Here is a 26521-nt window from a genome sequence, read left to right as displayed (position 1 = left end):
GTACTGAGGGGGAGTTGCACTGTTGGAGGGTCAGTACTGAGGGGGAGTTGCACTGTTGGAGGGTCAGTACTGAGGGGGGAGTTGCACTGTTGAAGGTCAGTACTGAGGGGGAGTTGCACTGATGATGTTGATGATCGCAAACTGTAATTGCTCCAGGAATACAGTTGAACCGTTTAGAAAACACCATCTTTTTTACTCCTGTCCTTCATGGTTAGTTACACTCTTGCTCGGCATGGTTCCACCAAAATAGACAAGCAACTGCATTTCAACTTAGGAACATCCTGCTCCCACCAATTTCAAACAAATATTATAAGACCCTTTCCCTCCAAACTATAAGCAACAATTTGGCTCCTATATATTCACTATTGAAGCAAGGAGAGGGAGAGAAAATGGTGAATTACAGACCTGTTTGACAGACATCAGTCATAAGGAAAATGCGAGAATTTATTAGAAAGGATGTGATAACTGGGCAATTAGATTTTCAGAAGTTTTTCGGTAGTGTCCCACAAAAGAGGGTAATAAACAAAATTACAGCACTTGGGATTGAGGAGAATATATTGGCATGGTTCAAGAATTGGTTAATGGGCAGAAAACAGGGTGTAGGCGTAAATGAGTCTTCTCAGGATGGCAGGCTGGATACCACCAGGATCTGTGCTTGGGCCCCAGCCATTCACAAACTATATCGATGATTTGAATATGGAGAGCAAATGTAGTATTCCAAGTTTGTTGATGACACAAAACTTGTTGTAGTGTAAGTTATGAGAAAGATGCAATTAATCTTCAAGGGGATTTAGGCAGGCTTAGTGAGTAGGCAAGCATGTGGCAGATGGAATATCATGTGGTAAATTGTGAAGTTAACTGCCTTGGTAAGAAAAACAGAAATGCAAAATATTTCTCAATGTGGAGAGTTAAGGAAGGGTTGACATACAAAGGAATCTGGGTGTCCTTGTTCATAATTCACTGAAAACTAACTTGTAGGTGCAACAAGCAATTAGGAAATGCAAATGGTATGTTAGTCTTTATTGCAAGTGGATTTAAGTATAGGAATAAGGAAGGCCTGCTGTAATTTATAGAGCCTTGGTGAGGCCTCACCTGGAGTGTTGTGTATACTTCTGGTTTCCTTACCTACGCAAGGATAGACTTGCCATTGAGGGAATGCAGCGGAGATTCACCAGACTGATCCCTGGAATGGTGGGATTGCCCTATTAGTAGAGATTGCGGAGACTGGGTCTGTACTCTCTAGGGTTTACAAGAATGAGAGGTGACCTCATTAAAGTGTAAATAATTCTTAAGGAAAGTATATAAAGGATGTTTCCCCAAGTTGGGGCCTCTAGAACCAGGGACACAGTCTCAGAATAAGAGATCGGCCATTTAGGACTGGGATGAGGAGGAATTTCTTCAGAAAGAGGGTTGTGAATCTGTAGAATTCTCTATCCCAAAGGGGTGTGGAGACTCAGTCATTGAGTATGTTCAAAGCAGAGGTCAGTAAATTTCTAGATACCAATAGCATGAAGGGGATATGTGGGTAGTGTAGGACAATGACAGTGAGGTAGCAGATCCACCATGATCTAGATAAAGGGCAGGCCAGGCAGTCCGAAAGATGTGCTGGTTAGGTGTGGTAAACCACTGTTAGCTTATTACCTGTATATGTGACATGCCTGGACACATCCCTGCCGGCCCTACCCGAGACTCCTCCCCCCCTTGGTCCAGGTATAAAGGCGACTGCTCCCCACCCCCCTGTCTCAGTCTGGACCAGTTCATCGGCATGGGTGTGCTCCAAGTCTTTTGCTAATAAAAGCCTATTTGTTCTTGCATACAAACTAGTCTTTGCTTGATTGATGGTGCATCATTAGGTGCATTGGCCGTGCTAACTTCTCCGTCATAGAACAAAGGAATATATAAGATAGGAGCTGGAAGGGGCAGAATCCCCTCTTCCAGCTCCTATCTTTTATATTCCTTTGTTCTATGAGGGAGAATTTAGCATGGCCAATGCACCTAACCAACACGTCTTTCGGACTGTGGGAGGAAACCGGAGCACCCGGAGGAAACCCACGCTGTCATGGGGAGAACGTGCAGACTCCGCACAGAGAGTGCCCCAAGCCGGGAATCAAACCCGGGTCTCTGGTGCTGTGAGGCAGCAGTGCTAACCACTGTGCCACAGTGCTGCGCCATGGTGAAAGTCAATGGTGTGAGGATCCTCTCCCTTTTCATATAGTATTTATGTTCAACTTTAAAAAAATATCATTCATAAACTGTGGGCATCGCTGGCAAAGCCAGCATTTATTGCCCATCCCTAATTACCCTTGAAAAGGTGGTGGTGAGCTGCCTTTTTGCTGCACTGTACTATTGTGTGACTAAAACTCGGAGTTTATTAACATACCGACACTCTAGTGCATTTTCTTTGGAGAGAATTAGCATGGTAAGACCGGCGTCCTATCTGAGTTTAGTTACTTTGATCTTGGGCTAGTTTAATACTTCTTGCAATAGTTAGGGAGAAGCAAGTCACTTATGCAATTCTGGTGTTTACTCTGACTATTGATGCTGATTAGTCGTTGCCCAGTTATATTTAATTTTAATAGCTTGACTACTTCCAGCTGAGCTGGATGGCAATGTATCAGATTGTTTACAGAATCACTTCAATATTCACCACTCATTTTCAGATGCACCTTTCTGCACAGAAAAGACCAAACGGGCCAGTTATGATGTTGCATCTTCCTAATATAAGGTGCATGAGGGAAGTGTTTGCCTTGTAAATATCTTTCCATTTCTTCATTTCACATTAAATATTTCAACAGCCATAAGAGTGTCGAGGAAGAGACAATATATATTGATGGCAAAAATGTTTTAGTGTCGCTGGCAAGGCCAGCATTTAGTGGCAGTAGATTTTGTCGACAGATATTTTTGATGCAACTTAGTGCTCTGTTGATGTGCATACTTTCTGCAAACGTAGTAATGTGAAAGTCATTGGATCTTTATGGTTATTGAAATGTGCAATTCAAAATATGAAACTGCAAGCTAAAAGAATCATTAGTTCACATTCAAATGTAATAAAGCAATAGGGGTCCTTCAACTTCATTAGGATTTCTAAAGTATGGTTTATAAAGCAATGCGGCAGAAAACATTGTAAAAAAATGGTTTATGTCCTGCAATGTGAAACAGTTATTAACAGTTGCACATTCTAATATTGCGGAGCAGGTGAGATCCTTGCTGCTAATGGGCCATTCTGAATGAAAGATTATTGAACATGTTAGAGAGAGATGGCATGAAATGCAACGCAAATCACATTTTCAGAATGCCTAAGAATTTTTCATAAGAGGCAAGTTATTTTGAGTGATGGACACATCCAACTGTCATCTTTCGTGAGAGACAAGATGTTGTCTCTTCATCTGTGCCACTTTATGCTGTTTACAGATTTCCCATTTCAGTAGCTGATTTTGACTTTTTTACTATCAATGTTTTAAGTAAAGGGCCTTCCTCTCATTTTACAAACATTATAGGAACTAAATATTAGCTTAAAGTGTCAATATTAAATTTTGCTTACAGTTCTGTCCAGTATCCTGCAGCAATTGTGTATTTTTATTTGTCAGGATGTGAGCAATATTAACAAGGGTGTTATTTATTGGTTTTCTGCAGTGTCCCTGAGAAGGTGCATGGCCTTGAAGCAATGTAGTCCTTGCAGTGATAGGGCTTCCTACAGTGATGTTAGGCAGGGAGTCCCAGAATACTGACCAGTGGTTTCATACATAGCAACTGTTACTACACTTCAAAGTATGTCACTGACTGTAAAGTGTTTTGAAATGTCCACTGGTCACAGTAAGCGTTGTACAAATACAAGTCTTGTTTCCTTCCCCTCGGCCTCCCTTCCCCTCCCCCCCCCCCTTTCCCCTTGCCCCCCTTTCCCCTTGGCCCCCCCTTTCCCCTCTGCCCCCCCCTTTCCCCTCGCCCCCCCCCTTTCCCCTCGCCCCCCCCTTTCCCCTCGCCCCCCCCTTTCCCCTCGCCCCCCCTTTCCCCTCCGCCCCCCCCTTTCCCCTCGCCCCCCCCTTTCCCCTCGCCCCCCCCTTTCCCCTCGCCCCCCCCGTTCCCCTCGGCCCCCCTTTCCCCTCGGCCCCCCCCTTTCCCTCGGCCCCCCCTTTCCCCTCGGCCCCCCCTTTCCCCTCGGCCCCCCCTTTCCCCTCGGCCCCCCCTTTCCCCTCGGCCCCCCCTTTCCCCTCGGCCCCCCCTTTCTCCTCGGCCCCCCACTTTCTCCTCGGCCCCCCCTTTCTCCTCGGCCCCCCCTTTCTCCTCGGCCCCCCCCTTTCTCCTCGGCCCCCCCCTTTCTCCTCGGCCCCCCCCCTTTCTCCTCGGCCCCCCCCCTTTCTCCTCGGCCCCCCCCTTTCTCCTCGGCCCCCCCTTTCTCCTCGGCCCCCCCCTTTCTCCTCGGCCCCCCCCTTTCCCCTCGGCCCCCCCCCCTTTCCCCTCGGCCCCCCCCCTTCCCCTCGGCCCCCCCCCCTTTCCCCTCGGCCCCCCCCTTTCCCCTCGGCCCCCCCCCTTTCCCCTCGGCCCCCCCCTTTCCCCTCGGCCCCCCCCTTCCCCTCGCCCACCCCCCTTTCCCTCGGCCCCCCCCCCCATTCCCCTCGGCTTTCCCTCGGCCCCCTTTCCCTCGGCCCCCCTTTCCCCTCGGCCCCCCCTTTCCCCTCGGCCCCCCCCTTTCCCCTCGGCCCCCCCTTTCCCCTCGGCCCCCCCCCCCATTCCCCTCGGCTTTCCCCTCGGCCCCCCCTTTCCCCTCGGCCCCCCCTTTTCCCCCCGGCCCCCCTTTCCCCCGGCCCCCCCCTTTCCCCTCGGCCCCCCCTTTCTCCCTCGGCCCCCCCCTTTCACCTCGGCCCCCCCCTTTCTCCTCGGCCCCCCCCCCCCTTTCTCTCGGCCCCCCCCCTTTCTCCTCGGCCCCCCCCTTTCCCCTCGGCCCCCCTTTCCCCCTCGGCCCCCCCTTTCCCCTCGGCCCCCCCCTTTCCCCTCGGCCCCCCCTTTCCCCTCGGCCCCCCCTTTCCCCTCGCCCCCCCCCTTCCCCTCGGCCCCCCCCCATTCCCCTCGGCTTTCCCCTCGGCCCCCCCTTTCCCCTCGCCCCCCCTCTTTCCCCTTGGCCCCCCCCTTTCCCCTCGGCTCCCCCTCTTCCCCCTCGGCCCCCCCCTTCCCCCTCGGCCCCCCCCTTCCCCTCGGCCCCCCTTCCCCCTCGGCCCCCTTCCCCCTCGGCCCCCCCCTCCCCCCTCGGCCCCCCCTTCCCCTCGGCGCCCCCCTTCCCCCTCGGCGCCCCCCTTCCCCCTCGGCCCCCCCTTCCCCCTTGGCCCCCCCCTTCCCCCTCGGCCCCCCCTTCCCCTCGGCCCCCCCTCTTTCCCCTCGGCCCCCCCTTCCCCCTCGGCCCCCCCCCTTCCCCCTCGGCCCCCCCCTTCCCCCTCGGCGCCCCTCCCTTTCCCCTCGCCCCCCCTCCCTTTCCCCTCGGCCCCCCCCCTCTTTCCCCTCGGCCCCCCCCCTCTTTCCCCTCGGCCCCCCCCCTCTTTCCCCTCGGCCCCCGCCTCCTTCCCCTCGGCCCCCCCCTCTTTCCCTTCCTCTTCTCCACTTCTTTTCTTTCTGTAGTGAGGGAGGAATGGTGACCTCCATGATGGAGGGGATGTTTGAGTTGATGTTCTGATGATACTGCTCCTGACCTCGCCAGTAGTGGAAACTCAAGGGAATGAGTGCAGAAGTTAAGAGCAGGAGTAGACCATTCAGCCCCTTAATAAGATCAAGGCTGATTTGTACCTCAAGCTCCCTTTCCCAGCCTCCATTCTCTATTCCTTAATGCCAGAACCCTAGTAAAAGCAATGTTTTTTATGAAAGAGATGAGAGAGTTGCAGATGTCTACTTCGTTTGTGTAAAGTGCTTTCTGGCATCACCCCTGAATGGCCTGACTCTCATTTTAATATTGTGCCCCTTTGTTCTGGATTCAGCCCACCAGAAGAAATAGTATTTCTCTGTTTACCATGTCAGATCCTTGAAGCATCTTCAGCACCTCAATTTAATCAACCTTAGACTTCTATATTTAAGGGAATGGAACTGTTGTCCATGCAACATATCAGAGTAATTTAACCCTTTCAGCCCTGATATCATTGCGGTCAATCTGCACTGCATGCCGTCCAATGTATTCCAGCCCCCTTGAGATACAGAGCAGCATTCCATTTGCTTATATTAGTTTTAGTACCTGTCCACTAGCTTTTAGAGTTTTCTGCCAAAGAGGTGCTTTTTTAAAAACAATGTTTATGCAAACACCATAGAGTAGATGTCAGAACAGGGCAGTGTGGCGTGGATGCTATTGGCTGCTAATGGCAGTCAGAGGATTTCATAACCAGATGGAATTGCCAATGGAATTCCAGAAAATAGCATGAAAAATGAGTCCTTGTATTTATGTGCAAGGAGAATTAGAAATATGAATGAGAACTGGATGTTCCTTCTGAAGGCACGTGGAGAAAATTACGTTTGATTCAAATTACAATGAGAATTTCAAGAATTACCAACAAGATATTGGAAACAAGAATAAAGTTGATCACAGTACGATTGTTTCTTCATTCTCCATAAGAATAGTTTTGAGTTGCTGTAGACACCAGCAACGTGCTCTCACCATCTTCAGGGTCATGATTCCTGGTTCCTGAGAAAACAGCAGCTCTGAAACAAATATGGGCAAAGCCACGAGGCTCTTTGCAAATAAATGAAATAGGGAGATATCTTCACCGTGTAAAAACAACAGGTTTACATTGGAGATTCTTTTAAATCAAAACTTGTCATTTATAGTGTATGTATTATGCTTGGTGACTGGTTGGACTTCACTGATTCCAACTAGAATGTGACTAAAGGAAAAGTCCAGACTTGGGCACGTTAATTTAATGTGGAGCATGCCCTTCAAGCCTGTGCTTTCGACTTAGGTTCATCCAGTTCTTTTTCATCATTTCATTCCTGTGTTAAAAATGGATGGGGAGAAGGGAAATGATGCTTTTAGATGCCTTTAGTTATCTGGTACCAACCACTTGCTAGTTTGGAGAAACAAATAGCAAGTTTTGACATTGTTTGCTTATACACGGATGCTTTAATATTAAGTGTAATGTATCAAAACCTCCACGTTGCCAAACAATTCCTGCCTTTGGGAGGTTATGATATAAACTAAGCCCTCTGTTCAGATTGGAGAGAGGAATTTATATAGACAGATTTGTTACTTGATTTATTGACCAACCATTGTTGGCATTAACTTTTGGAGGCAGCTTCTGCAAAACATGTTTATGATGTGGGAAAAGGGATTGAGGTGAGGAGCTGAGCATTTCAAATCTGGGTCATTATTTTGTGAACCATGTATTTTTGTTTGAGGATGGGTGCATTATGCTTCAAAATTCGAAATGTTGTGAAAGTGATGAACACCCCTTCTCCCTTTCAGAGTAAAATGAAAGTGATAATTCTTTGTTAAATAAAAGTTACATGCACAGCAGTTTAAAGTTGGCTTCATTTTGTGTTGTTGACCAGATGTTTTTTAGTATTCTCATTAACTGCATAACGTTAAGAGTTAGAACCAGTTGGTATATTGTTACTCCGTCCTTTATGCTGCTTTTTGATGATATTTATGACTGTGGGGGGTAAACAACAGATGCTTTTGTCGGCTGTGAAAGCATGACATTGTCCTACTTGATTAAAACGTGTTTGGATTTTTCATCGTTAGGATAGCATACCATGTAAACTCAAGTAACTATATAAGAGAGCAGTGATGTTCTTTTGTGTACTTTGTGCATACTATGTCCGTAATTATAGCGCAAGAGATTTCAAATTTTATATTAGTTGATGTTGAATTATCTCCTTTGCTAACCGCTGAACATTGGAAACATAGAAACATAGAAACTAGAAGCAGGAGTCGGCCGTTCGGCCCTTCAGCCTGCTCCGCCATTCATTTTGATCATGACTGATGATTGAATTCAATATCCTGATCCCCCTTTCTCCCATATCCCTTGATCCCTTCAGCCCCTAGCGCTGTACTGGGACCTCTGCTATTTGTGATATATATAAATGATTTGGAAGAAGGTGTAACTGGTGTAATCAGCAAGTTTGCGGATGACACGAAGATGGCTGGACTTGCGGATAGCGAAGAGCATTGTCGGGCAATATAGCAGGATATAGATAGGTTGGAAAATTGGGCAGAGAGGTGGCAGATGGAGTTTAATCCGGATAAATGCGAAGTGATGCATTTTGGAAGAAATAATGTAGGGAGGAGTTATACAATAAATGGCAGAGTCATCAGGAGTATAGAAACACAGAGGGACCTAGGTGTGCAAGTCCACAAATCCTTGAAGGTGGCAACACAGGTGGAGAAGGTGGTGAAGAAGGCATATGGTATGCTTGCCTTTATAGGACGGGGTATAGAGTATAAAAGCTGGAGTCTGATGATGCAGCTGTATAGAATGCTGGTTAGGCCACATTTGGAGTACTGCGTCCAGTTCTGGTCGCCGCACTACCAGAAGGACGTGGAGGCGTTAGAGAGAGTGCAGAGAAGGTTTACCAGGATGTTGCCTGGTATGGAGGGTCTTAGCTATGAGGAGAGATTGGGTAGACTGGGGTTGTTCTCCCTGGAAAGACGGAGAATGAGGGGAGATCTAATAGAGGTGTACAAGATTACGAAGGGGATAGATAGGGTGAACGGTGGGAAGCTTTTTTCCCAGATCAGAAGTGACGTTCACGAGGGGTCACGGGCTCAAGGTGAGAGGGGCGAAGTATAACCCAGATATCAGAGGGACGTTTTTTACACAGAGGGTGGTGGGGACCTGGAATGCGCTGCCAAGTAGGGTGGTGGAGGCAGGCACGCTGACATCGTTTAAGACTTACCTGGATAGTCACATGAGCAGCCTGGGAATGGAGGGATACAAACGATTGGTCCAGTTGGACCAAGGAGCGGCACAGGCTTGGAGGGCCGAAGGGCCTGTTTCCTGTGCTGTACTGTTCTTTGTTCTTTGTTAAATCTAATTTCTTCTTGAAATCAGACAATGTTTTGGCCTCAGCTACATTCTGTGGTAGTGAATTCCAGACATTCACCTCCTCTGGATGAAGACATTTCTCCTCACCTCAGTTTTAAAAGGTTTACCCCTTATAGTTTGAGGATGACCCCGAGTTCTGGACGCCCCCACCATCGGGAACATTCTTTCTGAATCTACTCTGCCTAACCCTGTTAGAATTTTACAAGTTTCTATGAGATCCCCTCTCACTCTTCTAAACGCCAATGAATATAATTCTAACCGACTTAGTCTCTCCTCATATGTTAGACCTGCCATCCCAGGAATCAGCCTGGTAAACATTTGCTGTACTCCCTCTATAGCAAAGACATCCTTCCCCAGGTAAAGACACCAAAACTGCACACAATATTCGAGATGTGGCCGCACCAAAGCCCTATACAATTGCAGCAAAACATCCCTTTCCCTATGCTCAAACCCTCTTGCTATGAAGGCCAACATACCATTTGCCTTTTTACTACCTGCGCGCTTACTTTCAATGACTAATGCACGAGGACTCCAAGGTCTCGTTGAGTATCCACCTCTCTCAACTTATACCCATTCAAGTAATAATCTAACTTCCTATTATTGCTACCAAAGTGGATAACCTCACATTTATCCACATTATACTGCATCTGCCATGCAGATGTCTACACAGTCAGCCTGTCCAAATCACGCTGGAGCATCTTTGCATCCTCCTCACAGCTCACCCTGTCACCCAACTTTGTATCATCTGCAAATTTGGAGATAATACATTCAGTTCCCTCTTTCAAATCATTAACATATAATGTGAACAGTTGGGGTCCTCGCACAGATCCTTGCGGAACCCCACTCGTCACTGACTGCCAATCAGAATGACATCACAGTAAAGGCCAGGCCTGAATCAGCCGGCTGAATAAGATACAGACAGTTGAGTGAATTTGGGTTCTGTTGCAATTGCAGAAGATTGGAATGGGAGCTACTGTCTGCAAGAAATATAGGGGGTGATGTTGCGCTCACGATCACCATCCATACGAATGCCAGTGTTGGCTCAAGATCCGGAAGTCACAGTTCTGTCCAATGAAAACACGAATTCGGATCTTCCCCACCCCTTGCCAGTGACATCATGGGCGTGAATCTGTTTCACATGAAGTTTATTTATTAGTCACAAGTAGGCTTACATTAACACTGCAGTGAAGTTACTGTGAAAATCCCCCAGTCGCCACACTCCGGCGCCTTTTCAGGTACACTGAGGGAGAATTTAGCACGGCCAATGCACCAAACCAGCACGTCTTTGGACTGTGGGAGGAAACCCACGCAGACACGGGGAGAACGTTCAGACTCTGCACAGACAGTGACCCAAGCTGGGAATCGAACCTGGGTCCGTTGGACTGTGAGGCAGCAGTGCTAACCACTGTGCTACCGTGCCGCCCTGAATAGATTTTAATATAATTAGCCTGACACCTCCATGCTGGACTGGTGGGGGGAAGCTTACTCAGGTTATGATTGGGACATCTATAAAGATGGCGGCCTTTGTGGACACGGTTATATCCCCCCCCCCCCCCCCCCCCCCCCCCCCCCGGTTGTTTAATGGCGTGAAACATACCCTCTCGAATTTTTTTTGGCAGTGTGTCATAAGATTTGGAGAGAAAACCAGCCTCTTTCTCTGGAGAGAAACATGCCGGTTTATTCCCCAGAAACTTAGATATCAGTAAATGGAATTTAAAAGGGTAAGCTAACCTGTTTTCTTTTCGTTGCATGATCTCCTTGGATTAAAGCTACAGGTCATCTGGTGTGTCAGTCAAATCCTTTTAGTTCAGTCACAAATAAGTTGAGATCTGCCCTTTCCAAATTTGTACCACAGATATGGATAGAGAAACAATACAAAGCTCCATGTTTGCTATTCTTGCTTGTATCCACAGGTCAAGATTCTAGCAATTTATTTTTTCAAGAGACTTAACCTTGAAATATTCCACATTCTCTGCATTCCCGTGCTCCTTTACAAACAGAACTAAATTATATTTTTGGGGCCAGTATTCCAGTTATAGAAATGGTTGTAGATTATATATTTCATGTCCTTTTCTTGCTTTTCTTCAAAAAAAAACCGTGTTTGCTGATCTATTTTACATTTAGTCTTTCACTGAGGATGATGCAAAAACAGGTCTAGCCAAAGCCCCTTGCAGTAGACAACCATCAGAATTTTCAAGATTCTTCCCAATGTCGCATTATTTGCAAAGGTAGAGAATTATTGGCAGTGAATATATTAATGTTAATTGTCCCCACAGACTGAGTGTCATGGTGAAATCATTCGTCTCTCCACAACCCAGCAGGCTAATCCCTTATCACTGAAAATGTAACATGGCAACTATTTTATATGATACCTGTGTGAATGGGAAGTCAATTAGATTTAGTAAATGGCCTTTAGGATTGATTCTATTCTGTGCGGCGGTGTTGGGAAGAATCCAGCCCTGAAGCGTTCTCCCCAGAGACAAAATTGTTTTTCTTTCACTCAGTGCGTCCTGGATAATACCGAGTCCTTGTAATCCACTTTCCATTCTCAGCCATGCAATTTCAATGCAGAATGCATCTTTTCTTCAAAGAAAATGAAATTATCAAGCATCCGTTTGATCAACATTTAAATTTTATAGCTGTACATATCAAAAGTATAAGTCTTCAGGATGTTTTTTTCAGCATTCCAGAATGTTCCATTTACTTCCATCCCTCTCGTAGAATTCAATAATATCAGAGGAAAAAGGGCAGGACATCCAATCACAACAGCTTGCATTTCTGTACTGTCCTTTAATGTAAAAAAAAAATCACAAACATAAGGAAAGAAAAAATAAACCAAAGAAGGAGGTATTAGGAAAGATCTTAAAGGAAGATGGAGTTGGATCAGTTGATTGGTTTAGTGAATGAATTCCACAGCAAGGTCTTGAGTGGCTGAAGTCTCAGCCACATGTGCCAGGCAGTGACAATCTTCAACAAGAGAGAATCTAACCATCTCCGCTTGACGTTCAATGGCAGTACTATCACTGAGTCCCCCACTATCAACAACCTGGGGGTTGCCATTGACCAGAAACTGAACTGGACTAGCCATATAAATACTATGGCTACAAGGGCAAGTCAGAAGAAAGGAATCCTGTGTGATGGAATGGTCTCCCCTTGCCCAGATGACTACAGTCCAACAACACTCGAAGCTTGACACCAACCAGGGCAAAGGAACCCACTTGATTGGCATCCTTTCCATAAACATTCACTCTCTCCACCACTAACATACAGCAGTAATAATGTGTACCATCTACAAGATGCACTGCAGGAACTCACCAAGGCTTCTTTGACAGCACCTTCCAGACCCATGACCACTAGAAGGAAATGGGCAGCAGATATATGTGAACACCACCACCTACAAGTTCCCTTCCAAGTCACTCACCATCTTGACTTGGAAATATATCACTGTTCCTTCACTGTTGCTGTATGAACATCCTGGATCACCCTCCCTGACACCGTGAATTGCAGCGGTTCAAGCAGGCATCTCACCACCACCTTCTCAAGGGCAGTTAGGGATGGACAATGAATGCTGGCCTATCCAGAGATGCTTCTGCTTCCTCTTGTGGAGCAATTTAGAACAAGAGATCATAGATTTAGGATAAGGGTTAATGGATTTAAAACAGAGATGAGGAGAAGCTACTTCTCTCAAAGGGTCATGAATCTGTGGAATTCACTTCCCCAGAGCGCAATGGATGCTGAACATTTAGAGATTTTTAATTAGTAAAGGGTTGAAGGGTTATGGGCAGGAAAGTGGAGTTGATGCCACAATGAGAACAGCCATGATCGTATTACATGGTGGAGCAGGTCAAGGGGCTGACTTGCTGACTGCTGCTGCTTGCTTTTATGAAATGTTGGAGGACCCAGAGCCAGGTAGTGAATGATGAGTGGGTGGGACCTTAAATTTAAGTTTAGGAGGTTTGTTTGGACGTCATTCAAGTAATCAATGGTGGATGTGAAGTTTTAGATGAGAATTTCAGTCATTGAATTGAAGCAGAAGTGAAATAGGTGATGGTGTTATGGAGGTGGAAGCAGATGATCTCATATGGGGTCAGAAACTAAACCATAAAATATAAAGCATGGGGAAAAATTCTATATTATCTGTCATGAGTTGAAATGAATATAACATTTAAGTTACATAAATTAAACTCAAACAGTTTAATTTTGGCTTAGTGTGATATATTCCATTGTAAAATAAGGAAATTACAAGCTAGGTTATCTACAGTATTGATTTTTGTAATATTGACCCTTTTTCACAATCCGGGAACATGTGCAAAGACTTATGGCATAACTATCAATTAGGCAGGTTTGCAACAACAGTGTGAATAAAATAATATCCTCAAATTGGATATTCCAAGCTAGATTTCTGCCAACTCCGATCAATGTTCAGAATTTCATGCCATTCAGACAGCGTTTAGCTCTTAATCCTGTGTGTTGTCTCAATAATCTGCTTGAATATCTAGCTCCAAACTGGAACAACCTTTTTGACATTATACGTAGCATAGTGAAGAGAGATGTTGCACAAAGTACTGAAACCCAACAAAAACATCCTGTTCTTCAATTCCAGCAGAAACCATTCCACAGGGTTGGGGTGATTGCTGGTGAGCGGGGAGAAAGCTGAGATTAAATTTTAGATCTTGTAACCGAGATTCCGAAAACATCAGAGATGTAACTTTGGAATTAGTCCGCAGTATTAAATGCACAGTAAGTAGTCTCACAACACCAGGTTAAAGTCCAACAGGTTAATTACTGTGAGACTACTTACTGTGCCTACCCCCGTCCAACGCCGGCAACTCCACATCATGACTACACCGTATTAAATGCAATCATTGTTTTTGGGGGAAAACGGTGATCAAAGATATTTTCATTTTTCTATTTTTCTGCTAAAATGCAAGAAATGACAATGGGCCTTTTTATTTTCAGGAGTCCTGTTTCCCAAGAGCCTCCAGCGAGCCACTTTGACTGGCATGCAGCTTCAAGTTACTGCTGGCCTCCCAGCGCTCACATGAGATCCTCGCGGCCCCTGACTGAAAACACTGTGATGCTGGATGTGCTGACACTGCGACACATGGTGCATGACTGCACCTCTGTAAAAACCCAGATACTTAAATTGAAGAGATTGCTGCAACAGGTACATTATTTATAACCTTAAATAATACATTTCATTGTCCATATTGTACTTGTTACACACTGAAGGGCAATTAGAGATGGGTAACGAAGGGTTACCTTGCCAGGGAACTTTGTATTGCATGAAAGAATTAAATAAAACTTCTGTTAATAGGATAAACATTTAAGTTATAAGTCAAAGGAAAAGTAATGTCCAAAGCACCTGCAAACCTCTGCTTTGTCTAGTGTCCAGTAGAAATGAAATAATGTTTATGTACAGAATAATATTTATTTCCACTGCCACAACCAGTTCCCTCTTCTGACAGGATGTGACTATTTTGGAAGTAGCTAGATCATAATTTGATTGAGAACAGTGTCAGGAAACTGATTCGGTCACAAACCTGACTCGCTTCACCTTTGAACTTTGAATATTGCTTTAACACCAGTGTCAGTGATAAGGGAGGGAGGGGAAGAGAGGTCGGTCTACGGGTGAAGTATTTGGTTGAATGAGTAGCCATTATTCTGATGAAATGTCTTGATGGGGTTGAATAACAGCTTGATGTGTACCGGACAGCAACAACGGAGAAGTTGCTGAATGCTTTTCAGTGATTTAACTTGTGTTAGGTTGTCGAAGCATTGTTTGGTGTGGCAGTGGTCTCAACAAGTTTGCATCATTGCATAGTGGAGGGAAAGGTGGCCTCGAGAGCAAGCAGTTAAAGTGGGTAATGATGGCATGAAGGCAAGTAGGTGAATGCGTCGTTGTGTTCTGGGTAAGGTTTCCTGGTGCACAGGATAAGCCACAAGATATTTATCTTGAACAAGTGTTTTGTAACAGTGTTGTCACCTATTTTCCTAATGCACGGTGTGTGTCGTTTGAGAATTTTGTGCCTGCAATAAGTTTATTTGGTATTGTTGGAACATTAGTGATTGGAACTAAAATAGTGCACAGGAGGTAAAACATCGAGCTTCAACTGCTACCATGCCCAGTGAAGCACAGATAGAGGCTATTCAACCAGTTATTTACTTGAGCAATGCAAAGCTAATTCTCTGTGCTGCTTTCTCCTACAGTCCAGTATCTTGCTCTGATCCATCCAATTTTCCCATGTGCCCCCTGCCTCAATCACTCAATTGCAAAGTATTCTGTCCTTCTGTAACCCACTCTCCTCGCTCTATAAATATATTAGATTGATAACCCCTTGACCCGACTCCGCGACCAGAAGAAATACATTTCCATTTCATCCATTTGTAGCATTGATCTGCCAAGAAAACGCTCCATTGTTACTGAAAGCTACTGATGAGGTGACATAATTTTTATGCTTTCCATTATATTAGGCTCATTCTGGAGGTACATCATCATTCTACAAGAATTACAATGGGCACTATCTGAATATGATGAATAGTGTATTCCTATTACCTATAATGTTGGAACTATATTAAGGGTGTGGGATTTAATAAAAAGAAAATGACGTGGTTTACACATGTAGATTCAAACTAACACACAACAGGTTTTATTGCTGCTCTCTGCGCTGCATGGAGTACAAACTGAAAATAAAACAGCAGTCTGAGGTAACACCCTAATAACATCACCGTCAAATCATGTGATCAGCTCTGAAAGCAACCATGCAACCCTTTTAAATACATAACATGACAGCATTTATCGCCACTTTCAATACATCCCTTCATGATGTGAATTTTTTTTTTTAGCAACAACATGGTCCAGACTTGATTTTCTGTTACGTCTGACAGATCATCTATCCTGTAGCTGCACCATTACATGATAAGCCAGTATTATTGATCTACTCTGTTAGATTGGGATTTAACATTTGCATTAGATTTTATTCAAGTTTTAAGAGAAGATGCACTGATATTTATCGGGATTTGTGGTTAAACATTTTGTTCTAACAAATTCTAATACTTTGTAGGACATAAATTCCCTTTCCATGCATCTGTTCATTAGCTTTAAAATAAAGCCTTTCAAATGCTCACTAAGATTTGGAGTAATGAACATTGAATTCATAGAATCCCTACAGTCAGATAATTTCTATCTTCTCTCCATTCGGCCCTTTGAGCCTGCTCTGCCATTCAATAAGATCATGGCTGATCCTCCATCTCAGCACCATACTCTCTTCTCTCACCAGACCCCTTGATATCTTTAGAGCCTAGCCACTGGGAGCAGGTAAAGCCAGAGCCACATGATCTATCCACGTAGCCATCTCCTTGTACTATTGAAGCTAATAGTAAAAGAAAATACTCTATCCTGGTCTTGCTTTCTGTGATTCATGGAATGATGATGAACAGGCAAAACAATCTATCTACATGACGGTGAGAAGCTGCCCTTGCTGCTTTTCCAATGTTTGAGTTCCTCACTCCCTGTGAATGTTTATCAGTAAGAAGTCTCACAACACCAGGTTAAAGTCCAACAGGTTTATTTGGTAGCAAATACCATCAGCTTTCGGAGCGCTGCATCATGACTACCAATGTTTATCAGGCCAGTTCCTGAATCTGCAGTGATCCCATTGGATTTACAGTTTACCCTCCACTCTGGGTCTCACTGCTTTTTAATTGTGTCTTCAGTCCTGCAGTTCCTTATTTTTATGCTGGTTTACGAATCTGCAGTAATTTCCTCAATGTTGCTCAACCAAATTTTTTAATAGTGTTATTGTGTTTAACTTCAGAATATCACTGCCCGGGGCTCGGAACAATAACCCGGGCTGTGGATGCACAAGATTTGTGATTCAGAGATTTGATAAAAGGAGGCAACGACATTAGGACTTAAAAATTAGTGTCCCAGCCAGTGGGATCCTTGTGTATGTGCACAAAAAGAAGTTTCCCATATAAGAAGTGACGCCATTTCCGTGCTCCTGTACAATTGGCGAAATAAGGACTTCTGCACAAGTTCTGATTTTTGGCTGGACGAGCTATTGTAGTCAAAGCCACAGGACTTCCACTGAATGCATTCGAATTGGCAAACCGCCTTAAGTTATTTTGAAGGCCTTTCATATTTAAAAAGAAAGGGATAATTTTTGCATGAATATTTAATAAATGTGCAGCAGAGATGCAGGTTTTCTGTTAAATAAGAACTGAAATGGCAGTGAATAATTGCCCATTTACTTAACTGATGTGTGTTTGACAGCCTAACTCATTTAGACTGTTGTGGGTATGGAAATTACCTTGTTTATTAATAGATAAAGGTCAGAATGAGCTGGCAGTGCACACTTCCTGTGCAATTTGACATTCAATTAAACGCAAGGAAGTTGTCACTTTCACATTGGTCAGCTTAATACCTACACTATTCTGGCAGTGTAGGCGGTATTGTCCCATTAACCATCTCTTGCGGAGTTATTGATTTGGTGAGGATGGGGCTGAGGAAGAGAAGTGCGTAACTTGCCCATTACACAATATGAGCACAGGAAACATGCAGGCTATGTTTGTGGAACACATCTCCCAATCCCAAAATACCAGCAGAAAGTGTCCAGCTCATACTGCTGGCATCAACAGTTAACTTTCACTGGGAGCAGGTAAACCCAGAGCCACCTGATCTATCTACTTAACCATCTCCTTGTACTTTTGAAACTAATGCATGTAAAAATATTTACTCTATCCTGGTCTTGCTCTCTGTGATTCATGAAATGACTATGAACAGGCAAGGCAATGTATCTACATGACACTGAAAAGCTGCTCCTGCTATCGCTCCCACTCTGAGTTCCTCACCTCTCTATGAATATTTATCAGGCCAGCTCCCCAGTCATGCCAGCCATCAAGCACCTATCTCCTATAGTCACATTTTCCAGCACTTGGTTCATAGCTCTGTAATGCTATGGCATTTCAAGTGTTCAACAAAATGTCTCAAGTGTTGTGAGGGTTCCTGCCTCTACCACCCTTTCAGGCAGTGGGTCCCAGATTCCCACCACCCTTTGAGTGAAAAGTTTTCCCTCAAATTCCCTCTAAATTTCCTGCCACTTACCTTAAATCCGTGCCCCCTAGTTATTGACCCCTCTATCAAGGGGAAAGGATTCTTCCTATTCACTCTATCTCTGTCCCTCATTTGGTACATCTCAATCAGGTCCCTCCTCAGGCTTCTCTGCTCCAAAGAAAACAACCCCAGTCTAACCAGCCTCTCTTCATAGCTGAAACACTCCAGCCCAGGCAACATCCTGGTGAATCTCCTCTGCACCCCCTCTAGTGCAATCACATCCTTCCTATAGTGTGGTGGCCAGAACTGTAAACAGTACTCCAGCTGTGGTCTAACCAGTATTTTATACAGCTCCATCATAACCTCTCTGCTCTTATTTTCAGTGCCTCAGTTAATAAAAGCAAGTACCCCATATGCCTTCATAACCACCTTATCCACCTGTCCTGCTGCCTTCAGGGACCTATGAACATGTACCCCAAGGGTCCTCCGATCCTTTGTACTTCCAAGCGTCCTACCGTCCACTATTCCCTTGCCTTGTTAGTCCTCCCAAAATGCATCACCTCACACTTTTCAGGGTTAAATTCCATTTGCCACTATTCTGTCCAGCTGTCTATATCATCCTGTAATCTAAGGCTCTCCTCGCTATTTACCACACCGTCAATTTTTGTGTCATCTGCGAACTTAAATCTAATTGTTAGACTGCTTGTTTGAAATTCAGTCTTGGATGGAACTGCAATTTATTCCAGCTAAACATTGACAAAAGCAAAACCTTCGCCTTCAGCAACTGCTCGTTCTCGTTGATTCACTCACAGTTAGCAACCTTACTGTCTGTTTGACCCTGAACTGTGATTCCCATCTCGTGCTGCACATCATGAAGGTTACTTCCTTCCAGCTGTCTCCACCAGTGACTTTGCTTCTCTGCTGCTGTTGCTACCCTCAGCCTTGCCTGTTACCTTCAGACTCAGATAGCCAATACTTTCCTGGCTGACCCTGCGTCTCCAAACGATATACATGTCAGCCTGTTCAAAACTCTGCTGCCCAGATCCTATCCAACCCTAAGTCAAGTTAACCCATCACGTGATGGTCTCCCATCCTGGTGCTGAAATTGTTGCATTGCGTCATGCTCCCATATTTCTGTAACCTACACTTCCCCTGTCGCCACCACTCAGAAATTACCATTCCTCTGATTCTAGCCTCTTGTGAATGTCCCTATTCCTTCACTGTACCATTGGCCGATGAACAGTGGAAGCTGCCAAAGGCCATTCTCTGAAATTCTGTCAAAATCCTTTGCCTCTCCACCTCACTCTCATCCTTGGCCCTAAAACCCACTTTGACCAAGGTTTTGTTCACCCCTCATAACATCTCCTCTGTTGATTTATCATTTTTTTGTGTCTATGAAATGCTGTGGGATATTTTTCTGCCTTAAGGACACACCATAAACACAAGTTAATATTACCCTCTCATTGTATTTTTATTAATATACTTGATATAGGGAAATGATATTGGAGTAGATAACTTTGAAAGTGAAGGTGGTGCAGGTATGATGGCTGGACTGGTCTATTTCACTTCAGAAATTTCTACAGGAAATAACCAGTTAAGGCTGCAGGGGCATTGGTAGAATTTTACCTCTCAATAATGCCTGATTTTCATTGTGGAGATGGGCACATTTAGAGAAATGTGCCACGTCAGAGAGTCCTGCTGAAGGAGCCTTGATCACCAGAAGCAAAGATAGAAGGGAAGAAATTGGACATGTGGAAAATGCATTAGAATGATGCTACACGTTTGACTTCACCATCCTGGCGGCATGGTATAGGGAATAGGGTATAGGGGTGGCATGGTGGCACAATGGTTACCACTGCTGCCTCACAGCGCCAGGCACCGAGTTCAATTCCGGCCTTGGATGACTGTCCGTGTGGAGTCTGCACATTCTCCCTGTGTCTACGTGGGTTTCTTCCGGATGCTCCAGTTTCCTCCCACAGTCCAAAGATGTGGTTTGATTGGCCTTATTAAATTGACCCTAATGTCAGGGGGACGAACAGGGTAAATATGTGGGATTACAGGAATAGGATCTGGGTGGGATTACAGGAATAGGATCTGGGTGGGATTGTGGTCAGTGCAGACTCGATGGGCCGAATGGCCTCTTCTGCACTGTAGGGATTCTATGATCCCATTGAAACACAATTCCCAAACCCTGCCCTGTTTCCAGCTTTCATTCTACCCCAGCATTTTGAAATATAAACTGAATTATTCTGTAACATGACACACCTTTTAATCGGAGACTATTGTGGTAAAATCAATAAACCTTCACACTGTGACTGTGAGCTTAAAGTAAATAAAGATTTGAATTCAAGCAGATGCAGGGAGTGATGTATCCTGGTTCATTTTCAGGGTCTCTCTCTCTGATACAGTGTCTGTTTAACCATTCAGTAGCTTTTAAAAATCACATTTCACTACACTGCTTGGAACAGACTTCAATATTTTAACACATTTTTCTCAAAACGTCATTAATGAGCTGGACAATCCAAGTGCTCAGATGTTCCCTGTTACTTCAGCTTTAGTAAGAAGTCTCACAACACCAGATTAAAGTCCAACAGGTTTATTTGGCAGCACAAGCTTTCGGAGTCTCGCTCCTTCATCAGGTGAGTGAGGAGTTGTGTTCGCAAACAAGGCATATACAGACACAAACTCCATTTACAAGATAATGTTTGGAATGCGAGTCTTTACAGGTAATCAATTCTTAAAGGTATAGACAATGTGAGTGGAGAGAGGGTTAAAGAGGTGTGTATTGTCTCCAGCCAGGACAGTTAGTGAGATTTTGCAAGCCCAGGCAAGTAGTGGGGGTTACAGATAGTGTGACATGAACCCAAGATCCCGGTTGAGGCCGTCCTCGTGTGCGGAACTTGGCTATCAGTTTCTGCTCAGCGATTCTGCGGTGTCTGAAGGCCGCCTTGGAGAACGCTTACCCAAAGGCGGCCTTCACGACACAAGACAACGCAGAATCGCTGAGCAGAAACTGATAGCCAAGTTCCGCACACATGAGGATGGCCTCAACCGGGATCTTGGGTTCATGTCACACTATCTGTAACCCCCATGACTTGCCTGGGCTTGCAAAATCTCACTAACTATCCTGGCTGGAGACAATATGTGGAGATGCCGGCGTTGGACTGGGGTAAACACAGTAAGAAGTTTAACAACACCAGGTTAAAGTCCAACAGGTTTATTTGGTAGCAAAAGCCACACAAGCTTTCGGAGCTCTTAGCCCCACTCACCTGAAGAAGGGGCTAAGAGCTCCGAAAGCTTGTGTGGCTTTTGCTACCAAATAAACCTGTTGGACTTTAACCTGGTGTTGTTAAACTTCTTACTGTGGAGACAATACACACCTCTTTAACCTGTGCTTAACGCTCTCTCCACTCACATTATCTGTATCTTTAAGACTTGATTACCTGTAAAGACTCGCATTCCAACCATTATCTTGTAAATTGAGTTTGTGTCTGTATATGCCCTGTTTGTGAACACAAGTCGTCACTCACCTGATGAAGGAGCGAGACTCCGAAAGCTTGTGCTGCCAAATAAACCTGTTGGACTTTAACCTGGTGTTGTGAGACTTCTTACTGTGCTTACCCCAGTCCAACGCCGGCATCTCCATTTCAGCTTTAGCCCTGAGAGTTTGTTAATGTGACCATTCTTGCAACAGCCTCCTGCCTTTTCTCTTGTCACCCTAACAGTTGTTTACTAAGCCTGTGAAAGTTGCTAAATTTTATAACTTGTATTCTTAGTTACTTTCCCAGAGTACTGGCTACATATCCCATCATGCCTACAGTATTGACTACATTTCACATCATGCTTAGAAAGAGCTCTCATAACTACATTTGTCTATTCTAAAGCTATTAATGCACTTATCAATATAAATCTTAAAATAATTTTAATTGTCTCCCTTCAGAGACCAACCTCAACCTTCCCACCCACTTCCACTGTAACCTTTATATTATTGTAAGAAGTCTCACAACACCAGGTTAAAGTCCAACAGGTTTATTTGGTAGCACAAGCTTTCGGAGTGTCGCTCCCACACTCCGAAAGCTTGTGCTACCAAATAAACCTGTTGGACTTTAACCTGGTGTTGTGAGACTTCTTACTGTGCTTACCCCAGTCCAATGCCGGCATCTCCACATCATGATCTGTATATTATTGCCAGAGGTAAGTCAGAATGAATGAGTTTTAGGTGCTCAATAAATACAAAAAATATTGTTTTCCTGTCAGAGGAAACTGTAAATAGTTATATGAAAGATTGATATGAATGTTCAGTAAAACCTGAGGGATATTGACAAGTAATATTGAAGATTTGCTCGAAACAAACAGTTTCCAATATGTATTCTTATCTGTTTGGAATCTCTCCTCTCCTTGTCTTATGTGGCATGAGTGAAATCGGATGAGAACTGTTTAGTGGGGTTTTGCAGCCAATGTCGGGGTAAATCGCCTCCTAAACATGCTACTCGTTGATGCCATTTTCTCTCTGCTTTTTTTTGTAAATCACCTGAAAGTACAAACATTAGGAAAAGGCTTTACATAAAAAGAAGCCATTGTACTTCTCTGCAGAATGCAGCAAAATACTTAAATGACTTGGGAGCAAAATAAGGAAAGAGTACATGATTGGAAAAATGATTTTGGCAGTCCCAGTTCATAATAGAAAAAGTGTCCAGTGAAGCATGGTCCATCTCCCCTACTGGGCAACAATACATTAACATAAAAACTCATTGATATACATTTGCCGCTAGCTGCATTGACCTCATTGAGGGGTTGGCTACGAGAGGGAAAAATCCAATGATTCTGGTGGAGGAAAAGAAGATAAATTAACAAGAATGCTACCGTGGCTGGAACTTGTACTGGGTGAAAAGGTCAATAGGGGGCTGCTTAGCTTTTTAAATTTCCCCTTTCAAAGAATCCTAACTATCCAATCGCAGAGTGGGGGCAAAGAAAAAAGACCACCTCAAATCAAACCTTTGTATTGAACCTTCTCACCATCGGAGGTGTACGAGACTGACCATCATCAGCCTGTCTTCCATTCCCATTCTGCCCATTACGTACTGCTCCTCACCACTACCCTCACCATGCCTTCTCTCCTTGATTGTTTCATTCTTCAATTCAGACTAAATCAGCTTTGAAGTATGCAACTTCATTTGATTTTATTATAATGTGAACTGGAATCTTCAAAAACTTTAGCCCAGACATGTGTTTGATCTGCCTGGTTCAATTTTTCCCATCGAAATGAAGAGAATTATAGGTTTGAATGGAATATGTCTTAAATACCTAATTAATCACAAGTTGTTTAATATTTCAGCATCATTCAGTCTACATTTCCAAAATCTGTGTTGGTAATTCGGACACACAGGCACTTTAAACTCAACATCTCTTAAAAACAGAAATGTGTATTTCTGTCTGTTTTTCTATTCTATTTCATTGAATTTTCTCACCCAGATTGCATACTTTAATGAATATGCATCACAGTACTTAAAAAAAAAGAACTTAAATCACAATGATCAGAGCAGGGAATGTTACATCTTACTCAGCCAAGAGTATTTTATTGTCATTGGAGCAGTTAATTTTCCATTTCTATTTATGCTTGATGACAGACATTCACATCTTTCGATAGCATACCTCATCTCTCAATGTGACTGAAGTCAAAAACAAACGTATCATTTGGGCATGTGGAAGAATGATCAGGGACTATATTGCAACCGATCTTGATAGGGTCATATCCTGTAATACCTTCGGCTGTGGTGGGTTGAGTTTCATAAATGAGAGGACATTGACTTGGCCAATTCATAAATCCTACTAGAATGGTCAAATAATTAATGGCCTCAGTTCCATTATTAAAATGTCACATGCTGCTTGTGGTGAAAGGTCCATGAATATCTATGTGTGACATCCAGATAGGAAAGTATGGATAAGAGGTACCCTGAGGACATGTGGATTGGTAAGGGTGCTATTCTTCACACACCACTTCTGCTCCACTGAACTCAATGCACTTCAGACATCTGGATGGAGTTTTGGGAATATTGGCTTTTATTCTTTAAATAAATAGGGTAATTTGGGGAGAACATATTTGAACTTATGGAGAGGATGTTTCCTCTTGTGGGAGAATCTAGAACAAGGGGCCACTGTTTGGAAAATAAGGGGGTCACCCATTTCATAAAATCATAGAATCCCTACAATGCAGAAGGAGGCCATTCAGCCCATCGAGTCTGCACTGACTCTCTGACGGAGTATCTTTGTCATTTAACACGGCGATGAGATTTTTATTCTCTGAGGGCATGAGTCTTTGAAACCTTTTTCCTCAAAAGGCAGTGGAAGCAGAGACTTTGAGTATTTTTAAGGCAGAGCTGGATAGACTGTAGATTAACAAGGGGGTGAAAGGTTATCGGGGAAGGAAATTGTAATTGGGTCAGCCATGATCTTATTGAATAGTGGCTTCCTCTTGCTCCTAATTCACATGTATAGTTCAGTCTTTCACTGGACATTATGAGGAAATACAGGCCGTGATTTTTCTGTCTGTGTCACGTCCGTGCATAATGCTTTAGAGCGGAAAGGGCCAAAAACTCACGGGTGAGTGATTCAGTGTGTTCTGCGCCGGTATGAAATCTTGTCGGTATCTCCAACCCACTATTCCTGGACATAATCCGGTTCCTACCCAGTAACGGTGGGAACCAAAGCAGCATATTTAAATGAGCATTTAAATATGCTGAGTCTATTCAGGACCGGATGTTCTCTGCTCCCAGGATTTTCCGAACCTCTGGCACAACGGGAACCTGGCGAGAATCACAAATGGAGACCAGGCGTGATGGCCACACCAGGGAGGCTTGGAGGTCATTGAAACCCCCGGTGGTGGGGGACATGGGTGGGCATTGCCCACCTAGCAGTTCCAGCCTGGTACCCTGGCAGTACCAACCTGGTGGGCAATGCAAGAGTGCCAAGGGGGGGTGGGACTTGAGGGCATGGAGCCATGAGGGGAGCCAGTCCGGGGAGGGGGCGGAATGGAGGGTGTAATCGTGAAAGGGGGGACTGATTGGGTGGGCACCGATGCCAGCAATTTTTGTTGGGGAGAGGAGTGGTAAACATCCCTCCAATGAGATTGGGGCACCCTTTAAAAGTGGCACCTGATCGCTGTGAAGCCAGGCTTACATGCCCCCCCCCACTGAAACTCTGCCCTCTGCCAAAAAATGACTGTGTAGGAAAATTGCCATCTGATTTGCACCAGCATGTCCGGTCTTCTCACAGTCATTTTTTGGGAAAATTCCACCCACACTTTTCAAATGTCTCACTTTAATAACCAGTGACATTTTTATGTTTTATAATCTGTTGATGTGATGATGAAATTGCTGCATAATTAGTTACAAAAAATGGGAAAATAAGGCTAATGTAATTGCTGAGTGCCATTTACAGCTGCTGTGGAGACCTGCACAGTACATCTCAGCTCCTCTGAACAGGGAGGGATTTTGGTAGCGATGGTGTAATCTGGGTTTTTCACACGTGGCAAAGCTAAGTACTGAGAGTGGACATTACAGAGCCAATTTCCAGCTGGCAATACGTTGATTAAATTGCCTGGACTCAAATTGGATCCCCAGTCAGATTCCACCCTGGAAACAGTAATTTCCTGCTCTTTCTGTTCCCCACAATCACACTGGCTGGTTCAATACGAATATTTTGAGTATAGCCGGAGTGTTAACATGCTTCAAACATTTCAAATAACTCCATTCTGTGACAATTTACAAAGTCACCAGGAACACTGAGAGTTTGACCCTGCCAAGCACTTTTTAACCTCGGCTTGTCTCCATCCAAGAGTTAAACTCCACATGGTCTAGACCACCAGTGATGGACAACAACGTGCCCTCCAGTAAGTATCCAACACCACTGAGTTCTGGAATCTGACCAGGAGACGTGAATAATATTGAACTAACTCACGGAGACCGAAAGAGACCTAGGTGCAATCGTGGACTTGACGTTAATTATATCCAGTGATGCTGGATTAAACAATTAATAGAGAATCCCAATACATTCGTAAAGTGGTGCCGCACTTCGCTGCATTCGCTACTGACTACCAAGGGAACCAGCCAAGCAGAAAAGGACAATAAGGCCATCCCTAACATTTGAGAACTGAGCTACGAGAAAAAATTGGAAAATTTGGAAGGAAGGTGAAAGTGTAGAAGTTTACTTGATAGAATGTGGAAAGAATGGATTCATCCCAAGTGCTGTTTCAAAGGGGTTGTATGGGGGAGGTGGTGTAGTGATAATGTCGCTGGACTAGTAATCCAGAGGCCCAAGCTAATGCTCTGGGGACATGAGTTCTAATCCCACCATGGCAACTGGTGGAATTTACATTTGACTAATAAATCTGGAATACAAAGCTAGTCTCAGTAATGGTAACCATGAAACTTTCGTTGATTGTCGTAACAAATCA

General features: G+C 44.4%; 1 protein-coding gene across 1 annotated transcript in view; it reads left to right on the top strand.

Moving 5' to 3' along the window:
- Positions 1–26521, top strand: part of LOC144480179 (serine-rich coiled-coil domain-containing protein 2-like) — a 612858-nt gene that overhangs the window by 363629 nt on the left and 222708 nt on the right. The window contains exon 6 of the mRNA XM_078199331.1: positions 13974–14181. Within this exon, the coding sequence (XP_078055457.1) occupies positions 13974–14181 (208 nt within the window). The remainder of the gene's footprint in view (positions 1–13973; positions 14182–26521) is intronic.

This window comes from Mustelus asterias, chromosome 28, assembly GCF_964213995.1.
Source record: "Mustelus asterias chromosome 28, sMusAst1.hap1.1, whole genome shotgun sequence".
Classification (NCBI taxonomy): Eukaryota; Metazoa; Chordata; class Chondrichthyes; order Carcharhiniformes; family Triakidae; genus Mustelus; species Mustelus asterias.
This window is presented reverse-complemented; position numbering and strand designations above follow the sequence as displayed.